This window comes from Condylura cristata, unplaced genomic scaffold (assembly GCF_000260355.1).
Source record: "Condylura cristata isolate star-nosed mole 26May11 unplaced genomic scaffold, ConCri1.0 scaffold00017, whole genome shotgun sequence".
Taxonomy (NCBI): Eukaryota; Metazoa; Chordata; class Mammalia; order Eulipotyphla; family Talpidae; genus Condylura; species Condylura cristata.
Window position 1 is genome coordinate 19,552,162 of NW_004567118.1, and position 14,794 is coordinate 19,566,955.

The 14,794-nt window shown below is 48.3% G+C and overlaps 1 protein-coding gene across 2 annotated transcripts in view; it reads right to left on the reverse strand.

Annotated features, from left to right (window-relative positions):
• Positions 1-14,794, reverse strand: part of LOC101622337 (constitutive coactivator of PPAR-gamma-like protein 1) — a 79,392-nt gene that overhangs the window by 34,285 nt on the left and 30,313 nt on the right. For both annotated transcript variants that reach the window (XM_012726464.1, XM_012726465.1), the window contains 4 exons: positions 13,177-13,274; positions 12,708-12,985; positions 3,699-3,786; positions 1,771-1,998 (listed from right to left, as the gene is read on the reverse strand). In XM_012726464.1, coding sequence (XP_012581918.1) covers positions 1,771-1,998; positions 3,699-3,786; positions 12,708-12,985; positions 13,177-13,274 — 692 coding nt within the window. The remainder of the gene's footprint in view (positions 1-1,770; positions 1,999-3,698; positions 3,787-12,707; positions 12,986-13,176; positions 13,275-14,794) is intronic.

The following is a 14,794-nucleotide window of genomic DNA, read 5'->3' on the forward strand; positions in this document are numbered from 1 at the left end:
TGTGCAGCTGTGACCACGCCACCAGGAGACAGGCAAGGCTGTGGCCATGTACAGAAATCCTGTGTTCCTGTCCCAGATACCAAGGCACATCTCGAGAGATTTTGCAAGGAAATTTACTTTACAAGGAATACATCTGTGACAAAAAAATCCATTCATGATCTTCAGTGTCTAGATTTGTACACATAAATGTAATTTAAATTGGCTCTGTCCTTCCTCCTCCATACCCACAACTCAGCAGCCACGTGTGGTTGACACTCTGGGGAATGTGCTCTCTTAACATGACGATGCGCAGACAATTGTCCACATCACTGAGAGGTGTGCCTCACTGCAGGGGTCAGTCAACCAGAGTGGTCAGCTCACAGGGAACACTGCCTTAGAGCCTAACTTTTTTCTAACATATTGAAAAGTTTAGGTACATTTAAAAATGAAACAACAGTCAAGTTTACATTTCTCAACCATAGTTATTGTGTCAGTATTTGCCCTTGAAGATGGGGAAATTGGGAAAAAAGACAGGCAGTTTGCATCAGTCAGACCCACCTGACCACCGCCCCTGAGACCCAGAGAATAAGCGTGCAGGACACTTGCTGATGAGGTGGGAGGTCCAGGGGCCTGATGCCCCAACAACCTCATGGGAAAAGGTATTTGTCTCGCCAAAACATGGTCCCCTGACGTTAGCAAAATCCTTTTTCCACAACAGTAACTTTTCACTTACCCTTCTAATTTATGTTGAACCTGAAAAATAAAATGTTTACCTTAAACCATAATCTGAAAAGTGATATTATACATGTGTGCCCTTATCAAATAATTTGGAAGCAATTACAATTTAAAAATATATTAAAGGAGTTGACTAAGCAGCAACAATCATAATCATCTTGTGTCCTTTGTTTTATGAAAGTACAGTTCACATTAGTCAATTAAGCTGTAGTCTAGGTGGGGTGTGAAGGGACAGAAGAGACGTTTGCATTTGGCTACACTTTACAAACCTCAGATGGACTGCAGAAAATACAAAGAGAAAAAGTCTGATTATCTATGGTGACATAGACATCGGTGAAGAATGTTAAAAATGCATGATAGTAACAAACCAATTCTGCATAAGAAATCTGGTCACAAGGTAACTTAACTGTGGGCCAACAATTACAAATACCAACATAAAGACTACAGATCACTGAGGAAATTTAAACACACACAGCGCCATTCGAGCCACCAAGATTCAAAACAATTAATGCCATGCTGTATGTCTCTCTAAGCATACACATAGGAGGACACTAACACAGTGCAAGTAAGACACTGTGCAAAACCATAATTGACACTTTTTGACGATGCATGTTTCAAATCCTGTAGCCTTTTTTTTATTTGCTGTACATGATATAAAAATTGCACTAGGTGAAGTACATACTGCACTATCAGCTACCAAGAAGGGGTATTTTCTAGGGCAGCTGATAAAGAAATCAATATTATGTGAGATAATGGACGTAAGCCTAACATGGCACAAATATGGTGTAGAAAATCTTGAAATTAGAAATAAAGGGAATAGAACTACAAGTCAGAAAACAATAGGCTCTGCTAATTAGAAGTTTCAAGGAAATACACTATTGAAAGAGGAAAATGAGACTTTTCACAAGGCCTTTTTCAATTGAAAATGTAAGCGCTCGTATTTTTTTTCTTAAAGTGTATAAAGGGGAAAAGGAACTTGGTTGGAAGCAGTTTGTAAGATAGAAAAACATCTCCACCAGAAAACCTGAGAAGCACTGTGCACACCCGCTTGCATACCTTGGTCAGCACGTGGAAGATGTAGGGGTACATCAGCCCCTTCTTGTGCCGGTGCTCGGCCACTCTCAGCACCTCTGGTGCCACAGGGGGCAAGGGTGGGGTGGTGATGTCCATGTGGTTCCTGGTGGGCATGGACAAGAGGCACGGAATAGGCTGCACAGTGCCAATCTGGCTCCCCTTCCCTTCCACGAGCTGGCTGCCCGAAGAGGCAGAGGACGAACCTTCTACCTGCAAAGCCGGAGACGAGGGGGAAACAGTTAGGTCACACTGCATGGCTCGTGGTTCTGTCTGCCAGTGACGCAGAACCCCGTTAGAGAGATAGTGACGCAGAACCCCATTAGAGAGATATGAGGCACAGCAGACTTGCCCCAGCCCTCCGTGGGCAGAGGGAGTGAGCGCTGCGTGGGTGCCGCTGGCCGCGTGAGTAGCAAGCATGCTGCATGTGGGCCCTGAGCCTGCAAGGGCCTATGCTGGGGCTGGGGCCGCTCTCTGCCGCGCCCCTTTCTAGGGTCCCGGGGCAAAAGTGGCTTTCTAAGGCTGTGACCCTGGCAGCCTCCCTGTCCCAACTGCCTCTTGTGTGGTCAGGTCAATTCCTGTTTTTCCTTGTGGCTTGGGAACCCCACCTGAGCCCAAGTAAGGCCATCTTCTTCATAGGAATGTCACTGTCCATGACGAGAAACTCCACACATGGCCTGGAGTTCATGTCCAGGCCAATTCAGGTGTTCTCTTTACCACCAGGGTTGCAGTGAAAGAGAACTCAAGTATTCTCTTGACTAAAGTCCCAAGTTAATTCTATGCAGGGAGCAGTTTACAAAAAATGGAAGGGAAAAAAAAACAAGCCAATCCCATTTAAAATGATGAGCTAGATCAATATACACCGACATAGAAATGCGTGCATGATCTATCATCAGGTGAAAAGTACAAGTTATGTGGCAACCAACTGCCTGATTAGAGATGCATGAAGGCGAAGAAGAGCTTGGGCCCCAAACAATCACCTAGTGACAGGCTGTGCAAGGCAGTGGCTGAGGGGAGGGAACAAAAGGGATACTAAGGCTTTGCTCTATAAACTTAAGTCTAAACTGTTTACTAAGAGCAATTCTTATTTTCACAATACATAGCTATTTTCTTTCTCATGATAAGTGTTAGAAATAATTGCTCATTGCTTGATTTTGTGCCACCCTGAAGACATACATTTTTCTGTTTTAAAACAAAATGTATTGCCTATAATGGTATGTAATTAAGTGCTTAATTTTATCCTTAAAACACAAAGCACCAAAATTAGTCTTAAGCAGAACAAGGATAATTCACAAGTGTTTTTCCAGGCTCTCAAGCTCCTCAGAATGTAGACAGAACTGAAAATGCTTTGAAGGTGCTTTACCAACAATAGGAGTTCACAAAGTATCTCTGCAGCAGCATTCAACAGTGAGACAATATGAGAGCTTAAATGGACTTCGGATATTCTGCTGAATGTGTGCGTGGACAAGCCCTCTTCCTGGCAGAGGTGGCTCCATGAGGATCTAATGTGGGGACAGAGGTGGCTTTTAAGTTCGAAGGGTATTTCTAGAGCTCACTATTAATTGACAGAAACAGGAAAAAGGGAATCTGGATATCATTTTCATCTTTAATATTCATATTCCGGGTGCTTCTCAACAAAAGCCTACAAGGAAGACTCTGCAAAGCTCTAGCACCAAGCAGGTGATGCAGCGACGAGGAGGTACCGCCCAGGGAGGCGCCTCTCCTCGCTGCAAGTATCTGTGATCCCCTCCCGCTCCTCTCACTCCTACAAAAGTCTATAACTCCCTTTTCCCTCCCCCTTGCAAATACCTGCATTTCTCCGTAACATACTGTAAAAAACAGCACTGTACTTCAAATCATTCTAAGGCCACCTGCTAAGGTTGGTGCCAAAGAAGAGAAGTACAGCCAACTACCTTTGTTTGGTCTCCTGGGTCTCCCCGTGCTTGAGGCTCCGAGTGGCTTCCCGTCTTCTCCCAGCCAATTTTGTTCCCACTGATATGGCTGCACACAAAAGAACACGGTGACCGTTAGCGCGGACGCCCCCACACACGCTTGAGCCTGCGGACGAGGACACACCCTGCTAACTGAGCTCACCTCCCCAGCTAGTCCCCAGGGACTCCCCACCCCCGCACACAGAGGGGCTACACCCTCATTGAGGGAGAAACATCCAGAATTGACCCTATGCCTCACCAGCAGCTCAGAGACCAACAACAGGCTCAGCCACGAGGCAGAGGAAACAAGCCCGGCTCTGCCATTAAGAGGTTTTCCACTGTCTTAGGAAAAAAAAAAAAAAAAAAAGCCACATTTCATTGACAATCATCAGATCGTAGATTCAGTGTCATATGGATCAGAGATTCCACATAATTTATACATGAATGTGAGGTTTGCCTGGCCAAGTGACAATGACAGGTGGTTCTAGCCCATTCATGCCACAAGACCCACAGGGAAGCCGGTGGGAAGTGCCTGCGGGCACAGGGCAACGAGTGAACGGGATCTCGGAGGACAGAGAGCCAGCATGTCTTATCTGGGGAATGGCTTTCCTTGGCAAAGTGGCAAAGAAATAGGGTGGGGAAACAAACTGGGGAAGTTACTGAGCACCTCACATGCCAGAATGAGGCATTTCCATTGGGATTTTTTAGAACTACAGGCTGTGACCCATCAGTAGCCGAGGAAAAAAATCCAGTGAGCTGAACTAGCAACTTTTAAAAACTGAAAAATAAATAGACCAGAATGTGTGAAAACGGTCTGCAGGGCCGACTGTTTCACGTGCTCATTCGTACATTATGGGCCACGGCACAGAGGGAAGCTTTGAGAAATGCCTCACGTGAAAAGCACATGGCACCCCCAAGTGGCAGACCCCTCACAAGGGACACAGGTACTATGTGGGGATGGCTGTCAGTCCATATACACCTCTGCATCCCACAGGCAACACACCCTAAAGAGCTGCCAAAACAGGCACTGGCCAGGTTGCTTACAAGGAGCTTCTGGGCTCCTTTCTCCCAGACCCGCTCACTTTCCTCTCCTCCTCTCAGCTTACTTTAGTTCTGTCACACAAACACAGAAACAAAAGTGCAAAAAGCAGAAGAGAGATGAGAAAGCCATCCCATATTAACCTGAGAACCTCACAGAGCTCTCAGGACCCTGTCCCAGGTCCCCCATATAGTCACAGGTGGGACCTGGGATGCCCCTGGCAGATAGGTTCCATATGGACTGGAGGAACCACGGCTCTGTCCTCGTCTGCACCGTGCGCCAGGCTCACAAGTCCTAGAGATGAGGGCACCGAGGAACTGCAGTGTTGCAGGAGCACGCATGTGTGTCCTGCTTCCAACCAGAGGCAGTGCCACGTGGGCGGAATAGGTGGGAGGCTGAGGAAGCTTCCGACAGGTCTCAGTGAATTAGTCCCATCAGGACACAAGCCATACCCTGTCACCGGACGGCTGTGGCACAAGTCAAAGAGGGAAACGGTGGACAGGCAGCTCATCACACAAGTTCCAGGGGAGCAGCTGAGCAACACCAGCCTGGACATGATACAAGGTGTGCACAAATGGGACTGCTCAGGCACTTTTCACCAAAGTCCAGGAGCATTTTACTCTGTGGGATCTTACAGTAAAGTACGTGGAGACTTGAAACTTTTATGAAACAATATAATATCCTATCACTACAATTTTAGATACCTGAGAATACCCTACCCACAAAAAACTGCACCGGTTACAAGCAAAAGGCTTCCTGGGTATCTGCAGCTGGGACACAGCAAGTCTCCTTCCCTGGGGAGGAGGGCTAGCCGGCCCTAACCAGAATCTCCGAGCGTGAAGCACTGAGCTGTTGCGGAGGCAATGTCTCTGCACACAGTGCGCCCACTCAGATTTTCGGGGGGGGGGGGGGGGACGGGGGGGAGCCACACAGCAAATCCCAGCACAGTCCCAACTCACACTTGCCAATAACTATGGGATCAAGGCCTTTTCCCAGGGGTCCTGTTCAAATAGTCTCAGATTTTCTTCTTGACCATAAAAAAATGTGTGGCTACTTCTTCCTAAAATTACAGAAGTCACTGGACAATCTGGACACAAGTTCCTGGTTTAGTACACGGTTGACAGGTCTTGCCCCTCTGCTGGCCTGCCCCCAGCTATGTGCCACAGGTTTTATACAACACCCCACCTGCAGGTCCCACATGACAGGCCACCTCCATGCAGCCTTTCCCAACTCCCTGACCACTACTCCACCACCGTGTCTCCTGAAGGCACACACTGCATTCACCGCCACCTGGGATCACTGTCCACTTCATCACTTGACTATCAACTAGTGAAGATGGAGGACGTCACCGCTACCCCACCATCAAGTGGAAACCCAGATGTTGAACACACATCACGTAACTACAGTCTAAAGGTATGGGGCAAAGAGGTCAAAACCCACTTCTCTTTGTATGACATAAACACAACCGAGGCCCTGTTGTGGAGAGTTCCCTAGAACACATGTGCCTGCCATAACCGTGACACAGGATGGCGGCGGAAACCTGCACCAAGCTAATAAAGGGAAAGACTGTCCCTCCAAAGACCACACAGGGGAATCATCTGCATCTTGGTTTTGTTCTATATAGATTATCAAGCTAGAAATGAAATACTGTATCAGGATGCTTATATGACATTTTAATACTCAGACTGTAAAATCTAAAATTTAGCCCAAGAGTACTTTGACAATTGCTTTTAAAAGTCCACATAATTTCAATGGGACAAATACCAGGCCTTGGAGAAGATGGTAAGAGAATTCAGTGCATTTCAATTACCGTCAAGGCTTCAGTCTCCACTGTTCACACTCAGCCCCTGAGACAGCTCACACAGACGTGCATTTTCTTGCAAGGTCCAGGAGGCCTGAGGAGACCACAGGCTATAGGGAGTAGAAGGGGGCCCTCTCCTTAAAGTCTCCATGGGTGGCACAGGCTCAGAGCAGCATCCCTTCACAGCAGTGATCAAACCCAAACCTATCAGGCAGGACAGTACCATACAAAGCCAATCCAAAGGGCTTCACAGCTGGGGACACAGTCAGCAACCACTAGAAAGGCCCTGGCCTCATGCCAGGAATAGTGGCACAACTGGGCCACACCGCATGACTGAGGCACTGCTAGGCCTTACCCCAAAGACAGAATATTGTAACCACAGGACTCTCCTGCTTTCTCCAGTCAGCAGGTCAGGGGTGCCAATGTCTCACAGAGAGCACAGTACTGCCCACTACATCCCAGTAACTGCCATGTGGCCACCTACCACAGCAGCATGCAAAACCCTCTTCCTAGAACAGAAAAGACAGTGTAAATGTCAAGGTGACTAGATTATCAACAGGGAAAAAAAGCAAAGGCAAATGAAACGCAACAAGAAGAACCATAAGAGGAAAGCCAAAGACTGAATCCCCAGGGCCTCCCTGGTGGGGCAGGGGCTAAAGTCTCAGTGTTATCAAGCTACTTCCAGCCACTGCAGCACGAGTTCCATCCCCAGCCAGGGAGCTGACCCACATGGCACAGCAGACCTCTCCAGTCTCGCCCACTGCTCCCCTCAGCAGAGTATTTCAGCCCCTCTGGCTGTTCTGCTCCCTACTCTGTCTGGCGAATCCTCTCACCTCAACCCCAGCTCTTGTATGCATAAATAAATCTTTTAAAAAACTGAGCCCCCAGCAGCAGCCTCTGGCACTGAGGTCATGGACGCAGACTGCACCTACATGTTCCTCTCTGTCTGCCTCTCATGTCAGGTCTTGACACAGGGCCAAGAGCCCCCAACCATGCTGCTCCCGGTCAACCTCACCCTCAGCTGCCAGACTGGGGCATGAGAAGAGAGTACCCTGCCTGTAAGTACAGGAGTCACCCCTGGCAGGCGCAGGCTCCTGTACCCAGTTAGGTCGACGTCACAGTCCGCTTTACACAGGAAGCAGGGAGCAGAGCCAGTGAGCTCCCGAATGCACACCAGTGGCCAAGCTCATGCTGTGTCTGCCCTGTGCTCAAAGGAGGGCCTGCTGCCTTGACAGCTCAGTGGGTCGGACAAGAAGGACAAAGTACCCAGGTGGGTTGGAACTCGCAGGACACACAACCTCACCTGATGGCAGCACAGGGGACTGATGATTTTGCCAACTCAAGAAGTGACTCAGAATCATTCTATGAGAAGGTTCTTGGACTGTCACCCTCTGCTAAAAAGTCCAAGTAGAAGCATAAAGCAACAGAACAGCATTTTGGAAGGAAGACTCCAGCCATGCAGACGGTTGTGGGGCAGACACTGGGGCAGGTGAAACTTCATTCTCTCGGTGAGCCACACCATTTCTGTGGAAATGGAGCCCCAGGGGATTCAAAACAGAGGAAAACATCAAAACTACTTACAGGAAAAGAGAATATGCGCTGGACACACGTTTTGGGGGGACTCTAGAGCAAGAGCGTAGGTGTATTGCATTAAAAATGAAATCAGTGTTCTGGGCTTTTCAATTGCACCAACAGCTGTCTTTAAAACAATAGTGCCATCTATCATTTCTTGTGGTTACCCACCAGCTGTTTAATCACAAACAACCCAAGGACCCCTTCTCCACTAGAGGAGGAACTGAGCTGGGGGGGGGGGGGGGCCTGAGGAGCCACACCCAAGACCACGGGCAGGCCACGGCCTAGCAAGCACAGGCTCCAGAAGCTCCAGCCTCTGCTGAGGGGCCGCCAGCAGCTCCTCAGACCCAGCACAGAGCCACCCTCCTGGGCCTGCCTCTCAGAGCCAACTCTAACCCCCCGTCACACAGGGCCTGCAAAGCTTATTCAACAGACACACCTTGAAATCAAATACAAACGGACAAAAAAAAAATGGGTAAATCTCCATGAGTCACAAAAGTGGTAAACTCTTAAATCTCCTCTCCTGACAGGACTTTCAAACATCCCTTAACAAATGTCTGAGTTCACATGCATGTTTGTGGTAACAGGCACCAACAAACATACGTGCTTAAGAAAGGCAATGGCCGCCCCTAAGGAAAGACTTCATTCTTACAAATACCACGTTAGTGCACGCAGAGGAAAATCAGATGTTTAGATATGCACCACTCTTGAAAATAGCTGCATATCTAGAAGAGCATCACAGGGGGTTTCCTATACTCTATTTTCTAATGGTTAACTTCTGTAACTTTACATTGAAGTGATAATCAGGAAAAAAAAAAAACTAAAACTAAAATTTCAAATTAACATCCTCAGATTAAATACATATTCTCAAGGGTGATGAGCCTATAACAAGTATATAAAGTAAATACCTCCACCATAATTTTTAATTCAACCAAAGCAAGAGTATGCAGATGCAACAAAGACCAGAGCAAATTATGCTGATGAAACTCCAAGAACAGGGAAAGAAACATTATTATTGAGCAAGAAAACAGAGTATCTCTTTCTTATTTTACTTCAAAATACCTGGCATGGGTATTACTGACTGGCCAGTAGCAGCCAACGTCCCCGGGTCACCTCCTGTCCCTGAGAAGGGCACAGTGAGCACAGAAGGGAAGGGCAGGGGGCTCGAGCAGATGAAGGACAGCACAACAGCAAATCTGAGACAACCGCTCACCATGCTATGCAGGGTTCCTGCTGCCCAAGGCAGGGCTGTATGTCAACCTCAAGAGAACAACACCCGGGACTCCGTTCCAGCAGCACAGGGTTGGGGGAACACAGGGCAACTTCTGCAGCTGTGGCAGCTGAAAGGTCTGGCAAAAGGGCGTGGAGATGGAGCAGGGCCTACCTAGCATGTACACACACACACATTTGCATGCACGCACATGCATATCTAAACACACGCATGCGTGCATAAAGACACCTCTGCACACGTAGGTGTGTGGCTAAGCACAGGTGCCCGTGTACATGCATATGAACATAGCTACACACATAATATAAGCATGCACCGTCATGCAGACACATATACATGTGCACACAGAAGGAGGCGGCCACATCTCATCAGCCTAGAGCCCTGTCCCACCTGCTGTCACCTGTGTGTCATTTACGGGCATCTATCTTAAGGCGTCTCCATGTGTTCCCAGGCAGGCTCCCACTGAGGGCAGCTGGGGCACACCTCTCTTCTCTCACCTCGGGTTGCAGCATCCACACTCACCTCACCTCACCTGCAGAGACACAACTCCTGCAAGGGTACCCTAGAGAGCCAAAACCGGAATGTCCCACGGTCTATCCATCTCCCCCACTGAATTTCGTCTTTTAAAAACAAATGTTTCTCCACTCTCTGCAACAGGATTCCTTGGTTCTTCACCTGTAGTCCCCTGATTTGTTTAGTGAGAGTTAACTTTTGTAGACCATCTCTATTTACTCTATGAGCTGCATGTTTTTAGATTCTTTGCCATTTAAAACTCTGACCTGCTTTAATTTGTTTTAGTTTTGTCCATGGGGGAGAGTAACTCTTATTCCAAGACTGACCACATGACCCATCAGCTATCACCCGTTACAATAAAGGCCACTGGTCTTCTGCTAGGGAAGAGACCACTTCTTTTGTAGACTCTCCCATTGGGGTGTCACTTACCCCATGCCGTGGGAAGTACCCAAGGTGCAGGCATGCCTGAGGGGAAGGTACCCCCAACTGGGAGTCCCAGCACACCTCCTCCACTTCCATTCATGTCTTAGGTCTAGTGCTGCACATCTCTGGTCAGCTATGAGAAATAGAAGCTCCAGGGTCCGACTGTCCAAAATCTCCCCTGGCTAAAGGTCCAGACACCAGACACCTGCTTCTCCCCAGGGCAAGCAGCACCAGATCAAGCAGTACTGGGGTCCCTCCAGTCAAGGGCCAATTGACGCAAGTGTGGGGAGTTTTTGCACGGCACTCAGAATGGACCCTGCAATGCAACTTGGGTGAGGGGGGCAGGGGAATGGGACCCCTCACAATGCAACTTCACGTGGTTAGTCTGCCTGGCCTCTTCACATACACATTCAGCTGTCCCTCCTGCCTCAGCTCAGACCTCGAGTTCCCGGAAGGCCCCTTCAGCCTGGTGTTTCTTTTAGTCTGAGCCTCTTCCCAAGCCATCAATGTGCCCACACCACACTCAATGATGAACTCCAAGTGCTCAAGAGTTGCCTACCTGAATGAATGGGTGACTCTTTTCCTCAAGGCTCGTCTGAGAGCACAGGGTAGAGTCACCAACTCAATGCAAGTCCAAACCATAGGGCTTTCAAACAAAAAAGTGACTCTCTAGCCCACATGTGGCCTCAGGCCACGCTAACTCATCCAACCACAGACCCCTGGCTCCTGCTGCACCCACACATCACGCGGTGCAAAAGCCCCTCACAGCAAAAGGACAGCCAGAACCAGCTCTGCCCCTGCTCTGCTGGTTCCAACCCAAATCCTACAGACCCTGGGTCCGTCCACTCTCTTCTCCACCTCTCAGCTCTAACACTTCCTCTTGTTCTGATAGGAGGGGACAGATTCTGGGAATGGAAGACAAGTTGAAAAACAAAGCTCATCGCAGAACTTGGATCCCAGCTGGGCACACACCCCGCCTCCTTCCCTGCTGCCCCTGCATACAGATGGCACCTTCCAGGTTCTTCCAGCCAAGTGGGGTATGGAAAAGGATGTCAGAGCCCAAGGGTGAAAAAAAGGTGGGCCTTAAAGGGCCACACTGTCAGAACCTCAGGGAAGAGGTGACATATACAAGATGCACTCATGGGGACCCACTCACCAGGTCCCTTCATATCTGATATGCAGTTGCCAACTCACAGAGGGCAACTGAACACTCTGCTGTCCCTAGGGAGGACAATGCCAAACCTCCTAAACAAGCCTGCTCCAATTTCCACGCATGTCACCAGCACCCAGTGATCCACACAGCACACGCAGGAGCACCGTGATACATTTCAAGGCACCCAGTGGATGTCTGAAACCCCACATACTTTTTCCTATGCATACATACCTATGACAATTAATTATAAGTAAGGTACAGTAAGTCAGCAGCAACAGTAACTAATCTTAAGCTGAAACACCTGACAATGTGCTGTAATAAGTTATGTGACTGTGGTCTCCTCCCTCCCTCAGCTCTACCCCCGCCTCTCTCTCACAGTATCTCATTGTCTAGTATCCTGGGACTAGTGTCTGGCTTTGTGTCTTACGTCTATGTTTCAGTCCAGGAAGAACATTTTTTAATAAGATGAACCTGATTACACAGCTGCTCTGGTCTTGCCAACATTAGCCCACACCTGGAAGAAAACTCACAGCATCTGCAGTGGACAGACCTCTGGGCATGTGCCCATGAACCAAAATTCAAACCGAGGAAGAAAAGATGCAAACACAAACTCCTGTCTTTTTAAAATCAGGTTTCATAGAAACAAAAGGCATTTAAGGGGAGAGGAGATCTACATCTAGGAATAACATGTAAGACTCTACATTTAAGAATCCAGCATAATCAGAATCTATTACTTATAAATTGTTTTCATTTATTTTGAAATATCCCTCCACAGGAGAGTTCTAATCAGGTCTGGCCACTTCCTAGGGCTTAGGTTTGGTGAACAGTGTTATTTCAATAGTCCTATGAGCAGCTGAGTTAGGATTCAAACTGTTGAGTTGGAGGAAAGAAAATTCAGAGTTCTCCTTGACCCAGCAGCCAAGATGCTAACTTGAAAAGCTTCCTGGGGGTATAGTCCACAGCCACAGTGTATAGGGCCAACATCACCTACACTCCACCACTTTGGGAGCTCAAAAAACTCCAAAACTCCTGCCCAGCAGGGCAGTCCAAAACCACGGGCTAGTAGTGTTCAACCTGCACAGCCCTAAGACCTCTGCTCTTCCTCACATTCGAGAAGCTCTGGTCCCAGCATAAGTGACCATCTCCTACCTGCAGCAGACACATCTTTGAGCACAATGCTCAGAGCCACAGGCGGCCAGCCAGAGGCAGCATCCCTGCGGACACGAACTCACAAGCCCAGCTCGGCCGCCACCCACACTCACTTTGCAGCTCCACTGCCATCGTCATTGTCAGAAGAGGACGAGGTGGAAGAGCCCGGAAAGTAGGCAGAGTCCACGTGGTTGGGGCTGCCACTGGGAGCAGGGTTGATGGGGGACGACCGTTCGTACAGCGGGGTGTGCTTTCCTTCCTGAGGAATGTTGCTGTAGTTGTTCTGCTCGGTCGGATTCTTTCCACTTGTCTCCAAGGTGAGAGTTGGCTCGGTGAGGTTGTATGGGAGTGGACCCTGGCCCGGAGCCCCTGGGCCAGGAACCTGGGGGGCCTGCAGCAGAGGGCAGGAGTCAGGAGCACGAACATGCTGCCTACAAGACCAGCTCACTGTCTTTCAACAAACATGGGCAGCCATTTTACTTATCGACTCAGGAGCTTAGATAAATTATTTAACATAGGTTAAAGGTTAACAGAGGCATCCAGCAAGCTGTCCCCACTGTGCTGGGAAGGAAAAGGTCTTACCATGGGCTTTGCTTGCAGAGAGGTCTGTGGAATGTTGAGCATCTGAGGGGGGACATATGGTGGCACTATCCCAGGCATTCCGAATGGATTTGGCCTGGCTGTTTCACCAACATGGAAAGAAGAAAATAAAACAAGCATTAGTGGGACAGGGTGGTAGCTGGGCTTCTGTCCTCTCTGTCTTCTACCTCATTTCTCCTTGGGGTCATCTGTCAATCCCATATCTCAAAAAACCTTAGATAGTCTTGCTTAACAATACACTGAAACAGAGCAATTAAAATACTTAGTTTTCCGATGATCTATTTTATATACTGGGGCTAGAATACTTTCAAATACTTTCTTACAGTGCTCATTTTCAAAAATGTGTGATTAACTTCTTTGTACTGTTTCCTCAAAGGCCTGAACTGTCCCACCCTTTAGCTTAACAGGTGTGATGGCTACTCAGCTACAGTGGTAACATTATCAACACCAAAAAAGAAAGGAGGGACCATTTCAGAATCAATGGGAGTTAAAACACTTTACAAATCAGGTCCCAGCAAGCTTCTGAAGATAGAAAGTAAGGTGTGGCAGTACAGCCTATGGTGCTGTGTTTTTCATTAAGTAAACCACTATCAGCTTACACATTTTAACATGTATTAAGTACTCTGGGTCTTAAAACATGCTTTAACAAATGCTGACATTTGCACTTTGCATCTTTGTGCTGTCTGGGAACAATGAATTGGGAATGAAGTCACATGGAGAAAAAATTAAAACACATCCTTTAATTTGGTCACTCAGCTGTCAACTCAGCCGCAGGCCCCTGGCAGCTCCGACCTGCGATGCTTGGTCACCAAACAGACCTAAGAAACCAGGGCAATACACATCCAGCCAACCACATAGAAACAACAGGTGAGCAAGCCCCAGACACACGGTGCGGAGGATAGGCATGGGCCTGATGTAAAAAAATGCTTCAAAATAGCACCAATTAATGATTAATGTGATTAAAAACAACGAAGGAGCCTCTCAGAGCTTGTTCACTCAATAAACCATCAGGCTTGAAGTTGCTCAGGGTCAGATCATGAAGACAGAGCTAAGGTATAATGGGTCAGGCCACAGAGACCCCAGAGTGGTTGCAGCAGACCTTGGGAGACACAGAGTTCACAGGTGCAAGAACACACCACAGACCCATGGAAGCCCTCACAGTTACACAACCTCTTCCTCAGACTTCTCTGAAAAACATATCAAAACCAACAATGGGCCCGCCCTGATGGCACATTGGGTTAAAGCACGGCACTATGAAGCTATCACAGCCACTGCAGCATGAGTTTGATCCCCAGCCATGGAGGTGATCCACAAGGTATAGCAGACCACACCTGACCTGCCACCTGCTCCCCTCAGCATTGTGTTTCAGTGTATCTGCCTGTTCTGTTCCGTACTCTGTCTCTGGTGAAGCCTCTCAACCCCCCACTTTTCAACAGGCACCTCTGTATGCATAAAAATACATAAATCTTGGGCCCTCCCTGATGGCGCAGCGGGTTAAAGCACTGCACTAAGAAGCTTAAGCCACTTCCACATGAGTTCGATCCCTGCCTGCCCTGGAGGTGACCACATGGCGTGGCAGACCTCTCCGGACCCACCCGCT